Genomic DNA, 22091 nt, shown 5'->3' with positions numbered 1-22091 from the left:
AACAAGGGTGCAGCAGAGCCAGTTCAGAGCTCTACTTGCCTGAACTATCCCTGCTTGGCCGTGTCCTTTCTGCAGTGCCACCTGCCTTTCTATGTATTTACATAGCCCCAGGCAGCTGCTGCAGCCCAGCTGCCGCTGGTCAGCCTTGGGGCTTTGGAAATGCTGTCTGCCTCGGCCATAGTGGGTCTTCTGCAAATAGCCACCCACCTAGGCAGTCCCTAAAACTAGGGTTCTGCCGTGAGTCAGTTCAGACCCCTTTGCCCAAGTTGAGTCTAGGCTCTGCACTAAGAAAACCGTGAGAGTGGTATCCAGTTAGCTACCATCTACCCAAGGCACAAGCCCGTTTTAGAGCCTCTGCTTGGACAATCCAAGCAGCTCCCTTTTGCAGACAGGAGGTCCCTTTGTTGGCTGTCAGATGTCCTTCCTGAATCATCTAGCTCGCCTCTGTACAGCTTCTGAGTCTGTGCAGAACATCTGTCTGCTGCCTCTTCTCCGAGCAGCCTCCTAGTTATCTGAAGCCCTCTCCAGACCCCCAAATCCCTTTTTCTTTGATGTCATCTCTTTGTTGGCATGGCAACGGATCCTCCATCCTATGGACTTCAGGCCTACCAGGGCATGTGTCACAGTGGGTCCCAAAGGAAGACTGGTACTCAGGCCTGCCCAGCCCTCTGATGAGGACAGAGGCACTTCGGCTACTGCTGCCACTCATGCCCCAAAATGCTATTTGCTCACCTTCGGAGAGCCCTCCTGACCCCCAGAGTGGGGGAGAGGGCCAGGGCAAGTCAAGACAAAGAGCCCCGTCCATCATTCTCTCGGCAGTACCCTCTGCACAGCCACATGGCAGTCCTGTGTCACGCGCCACACCATATTTTAGCCAGGTGAATAATGAGTGTTGAATTACAATGGAGTCAGCCCATCATGGTTGGGCACCTGCTGCCTTGCTTAGGCAGAGTATGTGTGTCTCGTCTTCACTGTTCATTACAGTGCCTCTAGGCAGGGGGACTCAGTCTTAACCTTGGGTTTATGACCTTCCTGGATGTAACCACCACTCCGTGGGTGTATATAAATATGATGAGGGGAAGCCATAGCTTCATCAGTTATCAGATTCCCGAAGAGATTCATGACGCCAAGACTGTTAAGGAGATTCATGTAGTTGTAATGGTGAATCAATGGGAAAATGGTCCGACTGGGACCACTGAGAACATTCACAAGTGTGTTCACATGTGGCTTGCTTTGGAGTAGAGCAGAAGGAAATCATGGGCCTGGCAAACATCCAGTGCCTCATGTGGCGCTCACCTCTGGGGAGCAGAGAACAGTGCAGCTCATGGCTGAACTGCCAGTTCCCATGGACAGCAGGACACGTGGAGGTGACCATGGCGTGGTAGGCACAGTGTGGGCCACCCACTCCTAGAAGACAGCAGTTGCTCTGCCTCTCTCATCTCTAGTTTTTTAGCAGGTTTGAACGATTTCAGCAAGGACGCCTCATGCATTTCTGCAGTTGGCTCCTCTTGGTAGTGCCACCAGCCTTTCCCAAAGCTGGATGATCTTCCTGGAGCAAGTTTTCTGAGAGCAACATAGCCATAGCCTGAAAGCGCCTGTGATTTAAAACAGAGAGCCTTGCACACCCCAGGGCCAGGACCCCTGTTGCCCTTTCCCCCATACAAGCCCAGTTGCTCAATCTGGAGTCAGCCCACAGGATTGCACAGAGGGTTCCAGTAGATTCTGTCCAGGAGATGGACAGAAGCATGTTAGGTTCTCTCTTACTTCAGCTGACCCCCAGGGAAGAAAGCCAGAGAGCTGCAGTTAACACAGAAGTCTTGCTTCACTTTAGAGAATAGGACTAGAAATCTCTGAGAAAAATGAGATTCCAAGGTAGTACAGGGTTGCCTGTAGACTGGTGGGAAAGGGGCCTTGCTCTCACTTATTATTTCCCCAAACCTCCTTGATAAGGATCACCTGGGTTGCTTGTTAAATATACAGATTATTGGGGCTAGGAATTTGTTTTCTTAACAAGAGTTCCAGGCAGTTCCTATCTTCGGGCAAGTTTGGGAAACAGTTTGTCTGCTGTACCAAAAATAGCCTGGAGAAGAGGAGTGATTTAAAAGTTTTGCATTTACTACACAACCAGGTTCTCTTTGTTTGAAAATCTTTTACCATTACCAAGAATTAAGTCTCTTGACTCTCCCTAACTACCCCAATCCCCTTTCTTCCCATAAGACTCTCAGAAGAGGGGACAGTTTGGAGTGTACATCTCCCAAGACCTTTCCTTTTAAATAATAGAGATACAAGTTTCTGTTTCTTTGGGGGTTTTGTGTGTCTTTAAAATGAGTAGGTATCATTCTACAACGGGCTTTCTTTACATTCGGAGCTATGTTTTAGAGAACTGTTCTAGCTCCTAGCAACTGTGTGTGTGTGTGTGTGTGTTTCATTTAAATTTATTGCCTCCTATCACATAGTATGAAAATAGCATGGTTTGTTTAACAGTTCCCTCATTGGTGGATACAGCAGTTGTTTGTGGTGTCTCGTTCTCGCTTCAGTGCGCATTCAGGAATAAATACTAACAGGTAAAATGACTGGTCAAACTAAGTGTATTTGGGGATTTTAACAGATTCTGACAAAAGTTACCCTTGAAAGTGGCTGTACTTGTGCCAGTGTATGAGGGGAGACCCCCTTCAAAACCAGAATTTATAAAAAGTTGTACGTTTCTACCTGTTTAAACTTCAGTCGCCTTGAAAGTACTCTGTTTTATGAAATACACTTGAGGTGCTTTTTCCACTGCTCAAAACGGTTTCTGAACTCATCCATTTTGATGCCTTTTAGTGCTTCTGCCGTTTTTTGTTTTACCTCTTTCACATCGGCAAAATGTTTCCCTTTGAGGATTTTTTTAATCGGCAGAAACCAAAAAAAAGTCACTTAGGGGGAGATCAGTTGAATAGGGAGGGTGGGGCATAGGGGTCATGCCGTTTTTGGTCAGAACCTGAACACTCAGCACAGTGTGGGCAGGTGCACTTGTAAACCACCCATCATGAAATGGGCAAGCACGTTGAAAGAATCTCTACCAAAAAATTCACTGAAGCCAAACGCAGCCTCTCACAACAACACTAGCTGGTATACAAGGGGCCCACCCTCCAAAAGATATTTCTAGTTTTATGGGATCCCCCTCACACATTTCCATGAGAGCGTGTAGAGAGTTCTCCAAACAAGTGCAGCTGTCTCACAAAAGCAACTAAAACTCTCCCTGGTGTATGTGAAAGTGTGGCCAAGTGGCAACACCCACCTTCCTCTAGTACTTCCCTTTGGGAATGAACAGCTGCAGACTGCTTCCTATCACAAAGCAAGACCCTAAGATAAAGCACCAGGACCTCAGACTGCTGGAAGGGATTGAGCCCCACCCAGCAGCCTTTGCATCCAGAAAGGCAGCCCGCTCTGAGGTTGTTGCTGGCTTGCCAGGTGACTGTGACTAGGTGAGAGGAGGCCGGAGGACGACAGGCTTTGCTGCTTTATGAGCCTCCAGAAGTCCTTGAGGGAATTTGGGCAGACCTAGGGTCTGTAGTTTTGTTTGCAAGCAAGAAAGGTCGCTATCTGGGGCTTAGCGCCCATCCTGGGAGGCAGAGAGTGAAAGATGTTGTGGCCCACTGATGAGGCAGCTGCACACCCTCAACCTTTCTTTGTGCTGCCACCCAGCGCCTTAGTGAAGTGGAGGGTTCCCACCTCTGCTCTGCCTCGTGTGGCTGCCAGGTCTCTGCCTCGTGTGGCTGCCAGGTCTCTGCCAACCTGAGACCAGAATCAAAGGAAAGCTGCTCCTGTGCCCGCAGAGAAATCCAGGCTGGCTCCCTTTTGGTTGAACTGTTGAGTTCGATTTGTAGGACTTGTCCACTAACTAGGGCATTTTAGACGAGATTGGGGGCCTGTTAGGGTAGTATGGCCTTAGAAACTGGGACATTTTAAAACAAAACCAAAATCAATCCTGCAGGAATCCAAGCCACATCTGGAGAAAACTCAGTCCCTTTCTTTTAAGTCAAAAGAGCAGCACCTTTCACACCAACCTCCTGCCTGGCCATCTGGACCTGCAGTGAGCCCCTGGCAGCTTGGACAGTGGTCACACTGCCCAGTCCTGGTGGCTGGGGCCTTTAGCATTTTTTTTTTTTTTTTTTTTTTTTTGAGTTGGAGTCTCACTCTGTTGCCCAGACTGAAGTGCAGTGGCATGCTCCCGGCCACCGCACCCTCAACCTGCCAGGCTCCAGTGATCCTTCCACCTCAGCCTTCCAAGTAGCTGGAACTACAGGCGTGTGCTACCATGCCCGGTTAAGTTTTTTGATTTATTGTAGAGATGAGGTCTTGCCAAGTTGCCCAGGTGGGTCTCGAACCCTCAGGCTCGGGCAATTCACTCACCTTGGCCTCCCAGGGCACGGGATTACAGGCTGAGCCACTGAGCCTGGCTGCCTTTAGCATTTCACATGGAGCTCTGGTTGACTGCCTGCTCAAGTCCCCTAACACCTGGTTAAATTTTGATTCCTAGAACTAGGACATGAGTCTGTGTAAGGTCAGACAGTTCAGTGTGGTGTTTGCTGAGCTTCAGGTTGCTCAAGCCTCACATGCCCTGCTCCACCAACCTCACTTTGAAGTATGAAAGCAAATTGATTAAATGTATATTTTAGGAACCATCCAATTTGCTTCTTAAACTAACAGAATTCTAAACTTTTTTTTTTAACAGAAATATTTTCAACTGTCAGCAGGTATAACTGGAACCATATGTCAGCAGAGACCAGGAGCTTTTCCTGGTTTGGGGATTTGTAAATTCTTATTGAAACGGAAGTAAGCAGGGCAGGCAGCTCACCCCGTGACAGCCTGAGCTCAGATCTCATTTTAATTAGAAAATATAGATAACGCCTGCTGAATCACAGGTTTCCCAGAGCTCCCGTCCCAGAGCGAACAAAGATTTGGTTTATATCCTGCAAGTCTCAATGTTTGCAAACTGCAGAACGCTTCCGAGAGGGGCTAGAATGCCCATTTCTAGATTACTATGGAGACTACAGCCCCACTCTCCCTCTTCAGCAAATCCCCAAAAATGATGTTGTTTTCTTGGGGAAATAAGTTTTCCCTTTCTCACTGCAGAATAGATTGAGGATGTTTGTGTTGAGGAGAGTCGGCAAGGAAGTCTGGGAAGAGAGAAATGAGATTAGATGTCATCCATAGCAACTACATCATTTTCTCCATTTGGATGTCTGGCCCCTTGAACTCTGAGACACAAAATCCCTGCACCTGACCAGCGTCTGAACCGTTCTGTTTGACAGTGGTTCACCGTCTATAATTTTCTCTCTAATGTGTTCTGCAAATGGTAGAGTAGAAATATCAAATGAAAGACATTGCAAGGCCTAGCTCTCTCTCACCCCCTTCTTTCCTCGGCCTGGTGTCATTTGAGCTCAGTGAGTCTCCAGAAAGGCTGCCATTACAATGTCAGCATCTGGAAGCAGACCCCACTGGGACTGAGAGCCTGACCCAAGGCCGCGGAGGAAGCAGCAGAGTAGGGGCTGCATGGACCGCAGATGCCTCGGTGCTGGGTGCTCTGGGCTTGGGGGCTTTACTGATAAGCCTCTCTCATTGGGGAGCATGACCGCTGCATGCTATACCTCCCTTTGGCCCCCAGCCACGCGCCAGGGACCGAGCTGTCGCCTGCTGCCCCTCCCCGGGCATCACATTCCGGGCAGCTGGCGGTCACTCTCTCATTCTGCCAGGGCGACTGCCACAAGCTGCCATTTACCAGGCAGACAAAGAGGGATTTTCCCTTCCCCTGGGTTTGCAGGCCCCTCAAATGCCTTACATTCCAGGAACTGGGAGAGAGAGGGGGCTCCTGTGGTTTCTAATTAAATCCACAATTTAAATAACAATTCATGTAACCCCAAGGGTTGAGAAACACCAACCTGCCCCCTCCCAAGAGAGGCAGCTGGGTGGCCCTGGCTGGGATGCTGAAGACTTGGCCTTTGCCAGATGTGTGACCAAAGAGGACAGGAGGGGAGTCCCAGGGCAGGCTTGTGGTGAAGCTAGGGTACATGGTAGATAGGAGTGCAGGTTTGGTGGGTTCTGTCCCCTCATAAAGGTTAGTAAGTAAGAACTGGAGGGTACATTTGGCTTGTGTACTTGTAGCCTCTAACCAAGAATATTTATCCTTCTCCAGGGAAAACGTGCAACTTTGTCTCTGAAGTATTAGAGTCCCTGATACTCACAGTCTCATGGGAGTCTCCCGCCCCCAGGTGACTCACTCTTTGTTCCTTGTAGAACTTTTCTCTGGGGAGAAACCCAGGACTGAGTTCTGGAATATAGACAAGTGAGGAGACCAGAGAGGGCCCTGGGAGGAGGATCCAGTCAAGCCCTTGCCCCACCTCCCCACTTTAGTTTTCTGCTGTGTTACAGAAGGGTCTTCTAATCTGTGTGTTCATCTCTGAGCTGCTTTTGTGTTTTCTGTTAACATTTGGCCCGTCTGGGACCACAGTGATCTTTATAGTGCGTTGATCTCACCAGATTGTTGTCTGATTACCCACAGCATGGTGGTGTTCCAGGTTTGGGGAAATGGAACGCCAAGCTAATTGTCTCTGGACAAACTCATTGGTGCCTCAGCCAGCTTGAGGGCACGTCAGCATTTCTGGGCTTTCTGCGAACTCATTTCCAACTTTTCCTCCACCTTCATTCCATTGAGCTAAACAACTCGTATTCCCTGAAGACACCCTCCAGGTTCTTGCCTCTGTGCCCCATGGGTGTTGTTACCTCTACCCAGACGCCCTTTATTCTCACCACACCATGCCTGCAGTGGGCCAGGCCACGTGCACAACTGAGAGGGCCCTCCCTCGCAGCGAAGCCCTGCCAACCTGGGTCCTATTGATTCCTCTTAGGAGACGTGGCGCTTCCTGGGTCCAAGCCCCAGCTCTGGTTCCTGCCCTCCCCCTGCCTCTCTGAAAACTGGCTGTGAAGGGAAGTGAAACAGAAAAGCCAAAGGTGGCTCACATCCGCCATCTTCCTCCCTGCAGGTGACCATCGCTGATGATTACTCGGATCCTTTTGATGCCAAGAATGATCTCAAGAGCAAAGTGGGAAAGGGGGAGAGTGCTGGCTACATGGAGCCCTACGAGGCCCAGAGGATCATGACAGGTAAGCAGGTTGCAGCTGGTGACTCAGCAGAGGTAGAGAGGGAGCAAGGACACTCCAGGCAGTCCCCAGTCAACCTCAGTGGGAGGGTGGTTTGTGCATCACAGTGGTGGCTGGGGGGCAATGCTGTATTAAATTTTCCCCCAGTTTACCAAGTCATGTTTCACCAGTATCAGTCTAGGTACAAGAGTAACACAGACAGCCAAACACAGAGGAAGTAAAAGGTGGAAGGGGGTTTTATCAGAAATTTCTGACTGAAGAAAGATACGGCATTTGAGACATAAAACATCACTTGGAGCATCCTAGCTGCCAGGGCAAAAAGAGAAACAGCCTGGATCACCTTGCTTTAAGGCCTAGTGGAAAGGGTAGACCAGATTATTAGTCAGGACAAAATTGTTCCTGGTCATGTACCCAGAAATCTTTGTTTTGGGGCTGAAAGCAGCATAAAGGATCCTTGGTCTATATGGCAGGTTTACAAAAAACATGGAGACTTTCCTCCATGGCTGTTTTCCTGTTGGCCCTTGATGACAAAACTTGTCAAAGCAATTGTGCAGGGCCAAGAAGAATGTGGTCAGGTGTGCAGCATCCTGGGAGCCTGTTTTACCCGGGACAATAATGCTTGGAGCATCTTTAAGGTGTGAATGGTTATCAGACATCTGCTATCTTGGACAGACATGGGCAGGGTGATAGGAAGGTCACAAGCAGAAGAGAAACCCTCTGAGTGGGTTCGCTCGACTAGAGAGAGTGGTTCAAAGACAGAGCAGCTGTGCTGGCTGGCCCCTCTCACCCCACAAAGGCAGGAACATGATCAGGGGCCTATCGTGCTATAGGGTGCACAAGGGTGGAGCCACCCCCAGTTTTGAGGCCTGTTGGATTAGTGTCGTGTATATCTGGGAACTGAGGATACAGATGCCTGTTTCCGTGGCCCTTTTATTATTTGCTTATTTGATGTTCGTGTCTTTGAGCACGTTCTCCTAATTGCCCTTGAATTAGGAGAAGGAAGGGAAAGGAAAAGGCATTTACTGAGTATTTAGTGTACAACTGGGCCTATGTCAAGTGTCTGCTTATAAAGCTATGAAGACCATGCAGGTCCACTGTTGAAGAAGCTGGGTGCGGGTCCAGACTCTGCCTCTGCTACTTACTGCCTCATGGAAAGCGATTTTCTGACCACCAGTGTGGCCCCCAGAATGCTTGACCACTTTATGAAGGGTGAGACAGGGAGTAGTTGAGCAGAGGGACTTGGGCCAGACTTCCAGACTTCGGGGGAAGGGGATCACCCCTCACACTCACTGCCATCTTTTTAATCTTTCCTGACAAAGCAGCCTCAGTGGGCAGCAAGAGGCAGGGAGCTGAGCGTGTGTTTGGGGTTGGGGTCCCAAGGGAGGCTTAGCCTGCTGTCCTCCAGTGACTCAGGGAAGCAGGTTGGCTGGGTGAGGTGTCACCACGGATGTGTATGTCCAGGCCCAGCAGTAACCCCAGCCGCCACTTCCAATCACCCCCACAGGACTTGACGAGACATCCACTTTGCAGGAGCCCTGGGCCAGCTCCAGTCCTCAGGCTGCAGTGGGCACTGTGGCCTGTACCCCCTGCAGCTTGACCAATCTTGCATTCGGCAGGTGTTGGCTCAGACTTACAGGAGTGACTTTGGGACATATTCAGAATGTCAGGGTAGTGAGGGATCTTGGAGGTCATCTAAACCGAACAGCCTCATTTTACAGATAGGGAAACTGAGGCTAGGGAGGGAGAGACTTGCCCAAGTATACACAGTGAGTTGGTGGCAGAGTGCAAAGTGTAGCCTGTGTCCTCAGGGAGGACTTTGGGATGGGGTACAGAGGAAGTGTAGAGTTTGTGTTGATGCTGGGGCAGCATATGAGAAAATGGCAGAAGCGACCCCAGCTGGGAACCCCTGCCAGGGACCAGGTTCCATGCTGGGCACTTTGCCATGCTCACTCATTAAGCCTCATGATGTCCCTTTCAAGATGTCATGTTTTACAGGTGAGGAAAACTGAGGGGCTAAGCTTCTTTCCTGAGTCACACAAGTAGCAGTGAGTAGCTCTGTCGGAGTACAGAGTATTATGGGGACAGGAGCTGGAGGTCCCACCGAGCCATAGACAGGATGTCATTGCAGGGGTCCAGACTTGAGCAGAAGGGAGCAGGGAAGGGGCATCTGCTGGGAACCTGGACTTTCTGGAGGGTCTGCCTCTGCCTGATACCTTCAGAAAGGAGCTAGAGTTCCGACTGGGTGACGCTGTAGACCTCAAAGTTGAGCAGCTGTGGAACTGGGTAGAACTGACCTGAGGGACTTTGGCTTGTTACTGAAGGCACACCCCACAGGCCAGGCCCAAGGCGGGGCAGTGTGATTTAACCAGGAGCCCATTAAGACCTCATGCATTCTCTTTCCAAAGAAGCATTCTAGTGTTTGCTGCCCTGTGTTTTCTTTTAGCTTGGAGGCCATGTTGAAGTTTATCCATATTTTTTTGTTTTCAAGAATGTAGGTGACTAAAAGGGGTGTTTTCTGGTTGTAATGATCTTGCTGCAGCTCCTTTTGACTCGAAATGCTTTGTGTATGGCATCATCACAGTGATTGATGGCAGAGCTGAACATGGGCTGGGGTGAGCCATCAGAACGTAAGTGCCCCAAGCAGCTCTCTGAGTCCCTGTGAAACTCTTTGCAGGGGAGAGAAGGTGGGGGGAAGAGAGGACGGTGCTGGTGACAGCAGCGGGGTGGGGGCAGCATGGAAAAAGTTAAGTTTGACCTTTCACAGTGACCTTTTTTTTGGATGATGCTACATTTTATGTGTATTTGTGCATGTAACTTCCAGTTATGAGGCAGCGTCTTTGGTACTTAAGCATAATGCTGACAAGAAAGCTGTGCCTTCTCTGTACCTAAGATGGCATGTTTGTGCTGAAGGAGCCCAGGCTAGAGCCTAGCAGATCTGGGATGGCCACTTGCCACCTGAGTGACTGGGGGCGGTGCTCAGTTTCCACCTGTGAAACAGTAGCCTCAGCTGGCTGTTTGGCCTTGGACAGCATGTTTTGTGTTCTGTGTTTACCTATGTTTGGAGTGATAGGTCAGCGATGTTAATAACAACAATGGAGGTGACTGGAGTTCTCTAGTTCTTGTTTACAGCACCTGATGTTAATTCTTCCTGAATCTTCACAGTTATCCTTTGGCGTATAGGTGGCCCATTTTACCAGTTGAGAAACTGAGGCACAGAGAGGTTAAGTACCTAGCCCAAGGCAACCCAGCAGATAGGAAGCTGTGGGACTGACCTCTCAGGCCCTGTTTTTTTGTTTTGTTTTGTTTTGTTTTGAGTTGGAGTCTCACTCTGTCACCCAGACTGGAGTGCAGGGGCTGCTTCTGGCCACCGCAGCCTCAACCTGCTGGGCTCCGGCGATTCTTCCTCCTCAGCCTTCCGAGTAGCCGGAATTACAGGCATGCACTACCACGCCCGGCTGACTTTTTGATTTATTGTAGAGATGAGGTCTGGCTGCCCAGGCGGGTCTCAAACCCGCGGGCTCAGGCAATCCACTCACCTCAGCCTCCCAAAGGCGCGGGATTACAGGCTGAGCCACCAAGCCCGGCTCAGGCCCTGTTTTAACATCACGCAGGGCCTTCTCTTCAGGGCCTTGGCACACTGCTGCTTTCACATTCCCCAGTATAGCCAACTTGGGCAGTGATGATCTAATACGGTTTTGTCCTCTCACTTGGGTCCAGGTAGCAGGTGGTAGGGAACTTTTGTGAACAGGGAACACTAGGCCTCACTCTGCAGGCCATCACTGGGATGGAGGGCATGGGAAGTGTGCCTGTTTCCCCCAGAAACTCCTCTTACTCCCTTGAACTCTGCCTGTGTCAGCTTACCCTTTCCATAGACTCTACTTAGTGTCACCTGCAGGAATTATATTCTGGCCCCCAAGACGGATGCTCAGCTCTTCACAGACCTCAGAGCCCAAATGCCTACAGGTTACCTGGGCCTCAGTTTCCAACCTATTGCCCTCTTGCCTCAGCACCATATCCAGAGATAGCTCCTTAAACCCTGCCGCTCTGTGGAACCTAATTGGAAAGTTAGCAATCCAGTCCAAGCGTTCCTTTTTCCTGCTGCATGGGCCCGAGTAAATCTGAGGCTTGAAAAAGTCATAATCCTTTTGAGTTTTTTTTTGACCCACTGATTGAATGTGCAGCTGTCCATCCCTAGAGGTATCCAAGCAGAGACAAGACAGCCAGCATTGGGCAATGACATGAAAAGTAGTTAAGTCTCAGATGGGTGGTTGACTCAAGCCACCTCTGAGGTCTGCATTAACCCTGGGGATGCCATGATTCGCTGTGACCTGCCTTTCAAGCACAGTGGTCATCGTTAGTCACCCAGGAGCAGCCCCACGAAGGCAGCACCTGAGACCAACTCCAAATAGGAGGGAGTAGCTTCTTTTCTCGGTGCCAGCTTGGTGGCTCGTGCTAATTATTCAGTCCTATTGCCCCTTTTCATCTGCCTTGACTCCAAGTCTCTCGAGGTCAGATTCCCATTTGGGCCTCCATTTCCTTCTATATAATTTAAGGAGGAAAAAATAGCATTTCCGGGTTTCCTTCCCATCCCAACATCTATGTGTTTGGTATCCCAGACCAAGCCTCCCATTAAGCCAGCAATCTGGGTCTTGATCCCAGGCTTAAGGTCCCCAGGCACATGGAGACCTACTGATGCAGTAGGAAGGGCACTGGACCCTGATCAGGCTGGATCGGGTGCCTGGGGCATCAGGATGCTTAGCCTATTGAGGGCTGCAGTGTCATTATAAAATAGGCATGCAATGCTGATGTGAGTCCAGTGTGTAACACAAGCTTTACACATGTTGGTGGGGGACAAAGGGCCTGTTTGGTCCTTCATGTGGTATTCTGTGCAGTTGTTGATTTCTCTGGCCAGTTTCCGTTTCTTTTCTTTTTCTTTCTTTCTTTTTTTAAATTTAATTTAATTTTATTTTTTTTATTGGTGGGTGACAGGGTTTTGCTTTGTTGCCCAAGTCAAATTCGGTAGTGATCGTGGCTCACTGCAACCTCCAACTCCTGGGCACAATCAGTCCTCTCACTTCTACCTCCTGAGTAGCTGGGACTACAGGGATGCACAACCATGCCTGGCTAATTTTTTTAATTTTTTGCCTGTTGCCCAGGCTGGTCTTGAACTCTGGCATTTTCTAAAGGGTCCCTTGTCCTTCTAGAGGTTGTACTAAAGCACCACAACACTGGAGCATCACGCAGGTGGTCCTCAGGTCCTGTGTGCTTGGTCATCACCAGGGCTGCAGGCCAGACTCTCTTAGAGACTGGACTGAGTAACCTGGGCAGATGCCACCACTGCCCTCCAGGAACTCCCACGAAGCAGGGAGACATGCGTGGACCTGGAGTGGTCAGTGGTTGATACAGTGAGATGAGTAGGTGGGTGTCCGAGAGTTCTGAGGAGGGAAGGGGGTGGGAGGTAGTGGTAGTGAGAGCTGGACCTGGCAACCAGGCAGGGGCATGGATGGTGGAACCTTGTTGCTGGAGAGGAGCAGTGGGAGGTGAGGCTTTTGACAGGGTAATGACAGGAAAGGCACATCAGGCAAGAGCACGTAGAAGGATCTGGAGGCCCAAGTTACAGTGTGTTTCTGCTCCTGAGATCCCCCTACACTGGCCTTTCAGCCCCAGAGATTCTCAGAGGAACCCAAGGGATGGTGGTGACATTGATGGCAGTCATTGGCTTTTGCGGGGTGGGGCGGGAGGGTTCCCTGTGTGCCAGGTACTGCTCCAAGTACTCTCCATGGAGTAGCTTACTTCATCTTCACCACAAGCTTGTGAAGGGTAGGAACTTTCATCATCCCGTTTTACAGAGGAGGATACCGAGTCTCACAAAGGTCAAATAAGCAGCAAAACCACAATCAAGCAGTGCCTTTGGAAGCCCTCATGTGTCGCCAATATACTCTCGCGTCCGTCTTGTGCTCCCAGAGGCTCTGATGAAATAATTGGGAAATTTACAGTTACTTAGGCCCCTTTTTTAGATGTGACTAACCCTTCCCCCAACGTCCTTTATAAAATTGTTCAAAGTGTCATCTCCCAGGATGAATCACTTAAGCATTAATTGAAAGCATTTTCACATAATTTTTAATATGTAAGTAATTACACATTAAAAAGTCCTTAGCATGTTTTTATTATTAAATCAACTTTATAGCATAATAAGAGGAAATGAAAAGAAAGTCATTTCACACAGAGCCCCCTGCCCTAACATGGCTTTTTTCCTTGCTTACAACTTGCCTTCTGCCCTGCTAACTCTAGCTACTAGGCACGGTCCACATAAAGCCAGTCACTGGTTTTAAAGGCAAGAGGAGATGTCCTTTATCTTCTTGTCCTCTGGCATGGCCTCTTCTGGTGGCAAAATATTCTCTGAGAGAATCGTAGTATGTATCGTGTTATAGACTATGTTCCAATTGTGGCCTCTGTTTCAGGAAAGAGGAAGCAGGAAGTGTGGCTTCCAGCCCTGGCTAGGCCCCTGGCCTGCTATGTTACTTTAGGCAGGTTGCATCCCTTCTATGGGTTTTAGTTCCCTCATGTAAAATTAGATTCAGCCTTCTTCACTGGGTGTCATAAGGATCTAGAGAGGTCATGAATCTAGTATGACTTTATAAACCCTTAAAGACCCTCCCTGCTACTGTGATCAGTCTTCCAGCTGCCTGACAGTCCTGAGGCTCCTGCTCCAGCCCCTCACAGGAGCATGCACGGTGCCCTGTGCTCTCAGACCAGACAGGAAAGACAACTTTAGAAGTCCTTCCTATATAGCTCCTGTTCTCTCATTCTGGAATGAAGTGCCCAGGAACCAGGCAGCACTTTTCTAGCAACTGGAAAAGCCAAGGCCTTTCTATCTGGGCCCCTGAACCCAGGCCCTTCCCAATCCCCAGCTCCATAGTGCCATGGACTCTGCTCCCAGGGTGTCCACATACTTGTCTTTGTGCAGCTGCCCTGCTCTGCACATCTCTGCTCCTTGAAGCATCCCTGAGCCCCTTCACTTCCCTGCCCTGCCACCTCTCCTCCTCTGCAGACCCCAGGCTCCTCCCTGACCTGCCTGCCCCCCAAGTCGCCCTAGGCTTCGGCCTGCCCTAGCAGAGACAGCTCTCCCCTGGCTGGACAATGACAGGGTGAAACTGTCCTTGAAGAACAGTTCTTTTGGTCCCACTTACTCCTCCTGTGCTGGCCAAGTTCATAGCAGCAAGCCACAGGGTGATTCTCCTGACTTCCGACCCAGGGCTCCTGGGCCTTTTTTTTGAAACCCACCGTCACATCTGCCTGGCAGATAGAAGGCTTGGTCATGGACTGTGCAGAGTTCCCTGGCTAGTCTGTCATTTACCAGAATGACTTACCTACCGGACAGGAAGGAGATAATCAAGTGCAAATAGATTTTGCATTAGTCACCCGATGACTTTCCTATTCTTGAGAAACAGCAGGGCTCACACACCCAGCCCAGTGCTGCTTACCCACTGAGCTGCAGGTGGGGAGGGCAGTGGGAAGCCTGGGTTTCCATGGTGACCAGCAGGCCCACTCTGGGCATTGCTGCCTATTCTCTCCCACACTCCCCTCTCGCCTTTGACCCTTGAGGCTGAGTGCATCCAGGTTTTCAGGAAAATTGCAGCAGGACTGGAACAGGCCCAGGAAAGCTGGCAGTCACTGACAGCACACCTGCTGTGGGCCAACTATGGTCCCTGCCTTCCAGGTGCTCCTGTCACATGGGGAAGGTGGGCAAAGGCCCAGAGAAGCACTCAATGTCTGCAGTATAATAACTGGCCAAGAAAAATGACACTGTGGGGACGATTCTGGTCTTGGGAGAACCCTCCTGAACCAGAGTGTGCTGCACACAGAGGGTGTCAATCAAATGAAGCCATACTTGGGGTCTTGGCTCAGAATGACCCTTCCAGTGAAGCCTTCCCTGGCCACTTAGCTTACATTTCAACCCATCCCCCTTCTCTGAGTTTGCTCATTAACCTTTGCGCTATTTAGCATACTCCACATTTTACCCTTGTGGGCTACAAGGGCAGAGATGTCTGTTTTGTTCTCTGCTGGAACATCAGTACTTAAAGTAGTACCTGGCACAAACTTGGTGCTTAGTAAATAGTAGTTGAATGAATGAGTGCATTAATTCACTTCAGAGACCCAGGGCTGGTCTACAGAGTGCTGGGTCTCCCTCAGGAGCCCAGAGATATCCTATCTTCCTCCGAAGAGTACCAAATCTGGAAAGTCTGAGATTAACCAGTTGCTAAGTGGGATGGGAGATGGGAAAGGAGCTGGCTTTGGCCTCAGGGTGGGAGTTGGGTGGGAATTCTGACCAGTTCTATCTCCGTAGCTGGCAGACTGCATGGGGGTATCCGATTGTGCCTCTTTTCCCTCCCTTCCTGTGCTGAGAGCTGTGTGAAGGAAGGGACCGCTCTTAACACATCTTTATTTCTCCTCTGGGCCCTGTAAATATTCACTGATTGAATGAGTGAGTACAGGAATGCAAGTCTGTATGGAGAAGAAATGAAAGAAAAGAAAGCAAAGCTTAGCCAATACTCACTCTAAACAACCTTTTCCATTTTTTCCAAGACCCCCTTGCTTGAAGTCACAGGTCTGTGTCAGGAAATACGCGGTACATTGATTTATCAAGTGGATGTTGTTGTTTGTGAGCACTGCCCTGCAACGGTGCTCTTCTATGCTCTAGGGTCGTCCCTGAGCTAAACAAAGTCCCGACCTTGTGGAGCTCACAGTTGGCTGCAGGGCTAAGAGGCTGTGTAAACTCCTGTAAACTCCTTCCCCAGAAACTGTGGCTCTGGCTTATTGAGACCTGGAAATCAGGGGCTTTCTCAAAGTCAAGAGCAGAGTAGAGACTTATCCCCAGGCCCATGGCCACCTTCAGGAGGTAGGGTGGTCTCAGTGCTTCTTCTTGGGAATGAGGGGGATGACTTTGACCCAGTGGCTGGCAAATGTGTTCCTCTGTCCTTGGCCTCAGTGAAGGAGCACAGGCTGTGAGGGCCGCCGTGGATTTTCCCTGTGCTGCTGGCATCCAGTCTCATGGGTGTGAGGGCCAGCAGGCAGATTGGAACTCTGCTGAGCACTTGGCAGCCGAGGGCCCAGACTCCTAGGAGCATAGCCCTTAAGTTCTTTTCTTTCTTGGCAGCTGTGAGAGAACCGAGCATTCTACCCGAGGTAGATATAAAGGAACAGGAATGTGTCACCTCCCCACTCCTGCATCAGCCTTGGCTACAGAAACCCACAGAGACATTAAAAGATTGAAGGTGCAAAAGCTGGTGGAGATACTTGTCCTGAAACAGACTCAGAGAGAGTCAGGCTGATGGCAGCAGAGATCCTGCGTCCTGTACCCACCCAGCTCCATGCGTGCTGGGCAGGGTGTAGAAGCTGCGGGGAAACCCACACTGTAGGGGTGTGGCACAGTTAGGAAGTAGCTTAGGAAGACAGGCTGCCTGGGAGTGTAGAATGGATTAGGGCAGCGCCTAGCAACAGGCAGGGAGACTGGTTCTGTTGTTCTGAGGCTATGACTGTCATCTAGGCCAGGGTAGGGCTGAGGGGGTGCCGCAGGCGAAACAGGCTAGGTGAGGTAGAAGGGTCTGCCAGCCAGTGGATGCAATGCATGAGGCTGGGGGATATGCTGCAACCACGCTACCAGTGGGGTCCTCTGATGGTGGGAGGATAGGAATGTCAGTCACCCATGGGCACTGTCCTATCTGAGAGGGACAGGGAGGTTCCTGGGTAGGCATCAGTGAGCTCAGATGTGGGCACTTTGAGGTTGGAGCAGCCAGCTGGGTGCTTGGGAGAGATGGAACACATTGGTGTGTTAGAGAAGGTGCTGGAGTCAGGTGAGAGGAGGGCCCCAAAGCACTCAGGGGCCTGGGGGGCATCCCGAGAAGGCTTGTACTACATTCCTGGTCTGGGAGAGAGGCTGGTATGCAGGAGCTGACCAAGAGACTGCCAGGCACGGTGCCTGTCCTCCAGAAGCCTGAAGAAGGAGATTCTGTGATTTGCCCCACACCCTATTATTTGACTAATTAATTAGTACCCTCCTCTAAGTAGGGCTCAGGCTGGCTTTCTGGACATTTATGGAGATGACAGAGGTCTGCGTTTAAAGGATGTCTTTTAGAGATGATGCCAAGAATCTCCCTAAGGCTCTGGGAGGAAGCAGGTGTGATTCTTTCCATTTTGTAGATGAAAAGGCTGAGTCGTGGTGGCTGACAGGAACTCTGTCCCCTTCTCCCTGCAATAGTCTCTGCCTAGTGAGGGAGAGAGGAATGCTGAGTAACAGCAGGGCTGTGCCTGTCCTTATAGGCGGTCACTTAGCAGGAGCCTCAGGCTTGGTGCTCCTCCTCCTCCTCCTGGAGAGGCCTGCCTTCCCACTGTCCTGTGTGTGTTTGCATGGTTAATGGGGACTGGCTCTGGTCCTTTTCTGAAACAAGCAACTGAGCACAAGTAAAGGGTGTGTAATTGTCCCTGGTCACCTAAAAAATGATGCAAAAAGGAGGGTCCTCTCCGGGCCTGGAGCGTCAGCTGGTGGTCCTCTCTCTGCCTGCTGCCCCAGTCCCTCTCCATATCGTCGGCCTGATGTGTTGCCCTTATAATGTTGCATCCTGATTTATCAGCCAGACCAGGAGCCCCTGAAGGGCAGGATCACCAGCAAGCAGGGTCTTGGAGCTCTTGCCATGAGACTGTCAGAGCCCAGTGTTTGAGATATTGGCCTGGAACTTTCCAGTGAAGAATGTCCTCAGGTCAGAACTTGCTGGTGTTGGTGGAGAGTTGTGCAGGTGATAAGTAAATACTCCCCCAAAGATACAATGCTCTCAGCTCCTAGATTCGGGTCTCATGGTCTGCCCTGGCCTGTGGTTCCACTTGTCCCTCCCCTGATGCTGGTCTCAGGCCTGCTGGCCTGTGGCTCTGTCGGTTCCCTCCAGTCTGCAAGACCTTGAGTCTCTGTATGGGGACTGGCACATACACTCATGTCCCCATACCCCCAGCTACCTTCTCTGGCATCCCGTCACCAGGTCAAGGGTCTTCTTGAGTCTTTGTGCTGTCCTTATCAGCCTTGCTTGGCCCCTGGGGTCCCCACCTTCCTCTGCCCCTCCTGCTGGGTGCCAGAGCCCTCATCTTCCTCACATGAACAGCCTTCATCCTGCCTGCATTCAGCACTAGCATCTTGCTGCCAAATTCAGGACAGCCTCTGGCCTGGCCCGCCTGGCCTTTCCAGGCTCATCCCCTACTTGCCAACACAGTCCTGGCACACAGTGAGGTGTGGGGAATGTCTGCCTCCTCGGCCAATCTCTTACTTAGCTCCATCTTGCTGCCTTTGTTCACACTGGGCCCTTCCCTTCTGAGTTCAGCCCAGCCTCCAGCCCAGCTCAGGTTCGTCTTCCCTTGAGGCCCTCTTGCACACTTCAGGCTCCCTGACCCGCCACTTTTCCCAGATGCCTACAATTCTTCAAGTCAGAACTGGACCAGCTGGCATTTGATTTTCTGCTCAAGTGTTATGTTTATTGAGGAACCCCGTGACCTCATGCTCTTCTTAGGGTCTTCCTCAGCCTCCCTAAGGACCAGGGAGGCAGTGCATGTGTTGCTTCAGTATTGCTGGAGAGAAGACAGGAGCAGAGGTCATCAGGGAAGACTTCTGGCAGCCTTATTTTTTATTTTTATTTTTTGAATTGGAGTCTCACTCTTTCACCCAGACTGAAGTGCAGTGGCCGCTCCCGGCCACCGCAGCCTCGACCTGCTGGGCTCTGGTGATCCTTCCACCTCAGCCTTCCAAGTAGCTGGAACTACAGGTGCGCGCTACCATGCCCGGCTCATTTTGATTTATTGTAGAGATGAGGTCTCACCAAGTTGCCCAGGCGAGTGTCGAACCTGCGGGCTTAGGCAGTCCACTCACCTCAGCCTCCCAAAGGCATGGGATTACAGGCTGAGCCACCAAGCCCGGCTTCTGGCAGCCTTAATGCTGTGTTTTGAAGCTGGAACAGGTCAGGTGGTCAGTGGGACTGGGCTGGACCTCGAGCTGAAACTGAGGGAAGAGCATGAACCTGAGGATAGTGGGAATGGGGACAGGCAACCCATGGAGTCTGAGTGGCTGGAGCCAGGACCCCCCCCCAGCAACAGGCTCATAACCCAGCAGAATTGGAAAATGGTCAGTATATGACAGTACCCTTCCTTCTTTGACCTTTCCTAGGGTTTTCTCCCCCGTTTCTGTACTGTGTCTCAGGCCCTGTATAGAGCTGCTTCTGCTAAGAAAGTATTTGCCAAGGGAAGACTTGATGCTGAGCCACTGACAGACCTGCTCCAGTGGGCACTGTGGGGGGAGGGGAGGGCAGCTGGGCAGAGGGATGGGACAGTGTCAGAGCCAGGTAAGGTATAGGAGGAGCAGCTAGCCCCAGCTGGAGCATCTGTTGAAGCCCTGCTGTTCTGGACACTGTATCAAGCACAGACCTGGAAGGTGGAGCCCACCTGGGCCTGGCCCTCAGGAGGACCAGTCACTGGGAGGCAGCTGGTGACTGCTTCAGGCATGGGCATAGAACTCTACCCTTCTGGAACTGGGGCAGGGGGCATTCTGTTTGGTTGGGGGTGGGTGTTAGTTAAGATGGGCTTCTCCCCTGGTGACTGAGTGGGAAGGGTGGCAGCAGCCGAGGCAGCAAGGGGTATGGCCACTGCCAAGCCTTGAGGTAGAGTTGGAAGGACTCGGTGGAGGTTCTGGCTAGGATAGAACCCAAGGAGGTCCCTGTGTTTGCTGAAAGGGACTCAGAATTGTGAAGCACCCACCCATGGCAGGCCCTTGGGCATTTTGCTCACCCACACCTGCACCCCCACATCCCCATCCCTAACACAGCACAGGCCTCCATGCAATATGAACCTTGTCCTCAGGCTAAGCTGCAAAGGAAACTAGGTGATGTTTTCATTATTTTATAATTTATAAAATAAATTTTTTTGTTTGTTATTAATATCCTCAGCCAGTTTGCCCCCCAGATTTAGAGCCAATTTTCATCAGGACCAAGATTTGTTGTAAATTCCCAAGGCTCCTAGCGCTAATAAGAAACTCCTGAGCTGGGTGCGGTGGCTCACACCTGTAATCCCAGCATTTTAGGAGGCAGAGGCGAGAGGGTTACCTGAGTCCAGGGGTTCAAGACCAGCCTGGGCAACTTGACAAGACCTTGTCTCTACAATAAATCAAAAAATCAGCTGAGTGGTAATTCCAGCTGCTTGGAAGGCTGAGGTGGAAGGATCGCCTGAGCCCAGCAGGTCGAGGTTGCAGTGGCTGTGAACATGCCACTGCCCTCTGGCCTGGGTGACAGAGGGAGACTCCGACTCAAAAAAAAAAAAAAAAAAAAAAAAGAAGCTCCTGGCCTCCTTTTAGACCCCAGTTCCATGTCCTGGGCTTGGCTCCTGAATTCACAGAAGCATTTGATCTCTTGGGGTGAGATGGTGTGGGCCTCATGGTCTCCACTCTGGAGGAGTCAATGCAGGGCCCTGGAGTCGGTAGGAACTAGTGTTGCTGTTAAAATCCATGGTCTGTTTTCAGGCAACTTTGACCTGAACTATGTGTGATACTGTAGGAAAAGCTTGAACTTGGGTATTAAAACTTTCCCCCTCTTTGGAAATCTTCCTTCGTAGGGTGACAATTTTAGAGCTGGGCTAGAATGGGGGTGGGGGCTATCTGATAGCCCCCTTGTTTTATAAGTAAAGAGACAGAAGCCCCAATGAGGGGGGAGCTGCTCACAGCCGCCCTGTGTACCCTGTGAATGGTGGCCAAGCTGAAATTCCGGTCCCCAGACTGCCTCCTTGTTATGGATTGGTGGTACTCGTGCTAAGTAAGGCCTCCTGCAGCCGGATCCCCTTATTTCCGGGGAGCTCATTACCTGTAAATGGCAGGTGACTTCTCTTTGTCATGCATCCCTTAGCCTCTGTGGTGGCTGGCACCCTTGGAGTTGTCACTGCCTCCCAGTCTTGGGGAGAATGACGCCTCATGCAGGTCAGTCATGTTTAAATTTCTGGGAGGAAAACATTTGTTTCAGGAAATCTATGGGTCTGTGGAAATTCCTAATTAATATTGTCAGGTTAGATGGCCTTTGTCTAGTTTCTTCCAACACCTTGGCCTTAGTTATATGTGTGGTGTTATCTCCATTACCATTTATTTCTCCTTTTATTGTCTACAAAGCACTTTCTTAGACGTTATTTCCTTTCATCCTCAGAATAACTCTGGAGGTGGCCCTTGTCCTCATTTTTGAGATAGAGAAACTGAAAACCAGAGACTCTGGTGGACCCACCCAGGGTCACCCAGCAGCAGTGCTGGGTCTTGAGCTAAGGTCTCTTCTTGCTATATTCCACCAGTCCCTATTCCCTTCCCCTTTCTTCCATGGAGAACCCATGCTCTGAGCCAGGTCCTGTGGGAAGGGATAAGGGTCCACCACCACAACCACCACGTCTGCCCTCCAGAGCTCATAGGCAGGACTCGAATGGTATTTTCTCTTCTCTCCCCTTTATCTCCTTTGACCTCCTATCTACAGAGACCTTGGCAGGTAAGTGTGGGTGAACTGCCAGGTGCTCTAATCAGTGTCCTAACTTGATGGTGGACACTAGGAGAGGGAGCCTGTGTGCCAGCAAATGCGTGGCCTCCAGGGAACTAACCCTAGCCTTCTGGGGCCAGCCAACCTTCTTCCCACTCTGAGGGGCTCCGCATGCCCCAGTATCCCTGGCACCTTATCTCGCCCTGCATCAAGGCAGGACTGCAAAGGAGCCAGCTCGGAGAGTGTCTAGCCCAGCCTACTGTGTAAGGCTTCCAGGTCAAAGTGTCCAGAGGGCTTGGCCCTGAGAAGCCGTCCTTGGCTGAAGGACAGAACCGACCAGGCTCTCCCCAGCCCACAAAGAGCCTTGCATGTCTTCACATTCAGGGCAAGGAAAGGCATAGTCGAGTCTGGAAAGAGCCC

The 22091-nt window shown here is 50.8% G+C and overlaps 1 protein-coding gene across 1 annotated transcript in view; it reads left to right on the top strand.

Annotated features, from left to right (window-relative positions):
* The first annotated feature begins 1256 nt into the window (after window positions 1–1256).
* Window positions 1257–22091, top strand: part of SHB (SH2 domain containing adaptor protein B) — a 107630-nt gene continuing 86795 nt past the window's right edge. Inside the window, exons 1-4 of the mRNA XM_021709848.1 lie at window positions 1257–1367; window positions 5648–5795; window positions 6277–6325; window positions 6980–7143. Coding sequence (XP_021565523.1) covers window positions 1257–1367; window positions 5648–5795; window positions 6277–6325; window positions 6980–7143 — 472 coding nt within the window. The remainder of the gene's footprint in view (window positions 1368–5647; window positions 5796–6276; window positions 6326–6979; window positions 7144–22091) is intronic.

The sequence above is a fragment of the Carlito syrichta genome, unplaced genomic scaffold (assembly GCF_000164805.1).
Source record: "Carlito syrichta isolate Samal-C Ts95f unplaced genomic scaffold, Tarsius_syrichta-2.0.1 Scaffold287507, whole genome shotgun sequence".
Lineage (NCBI taxonomy): Eukaryota > Metazoa > Chordata > Mammalia > Primates > Tarsiidae > Carlito > Carlito syrichta.
Note: the sequence above shows the minus strand (reverse complement) of the source record. Positions and strands in the feature narration are given on the sequence as shown.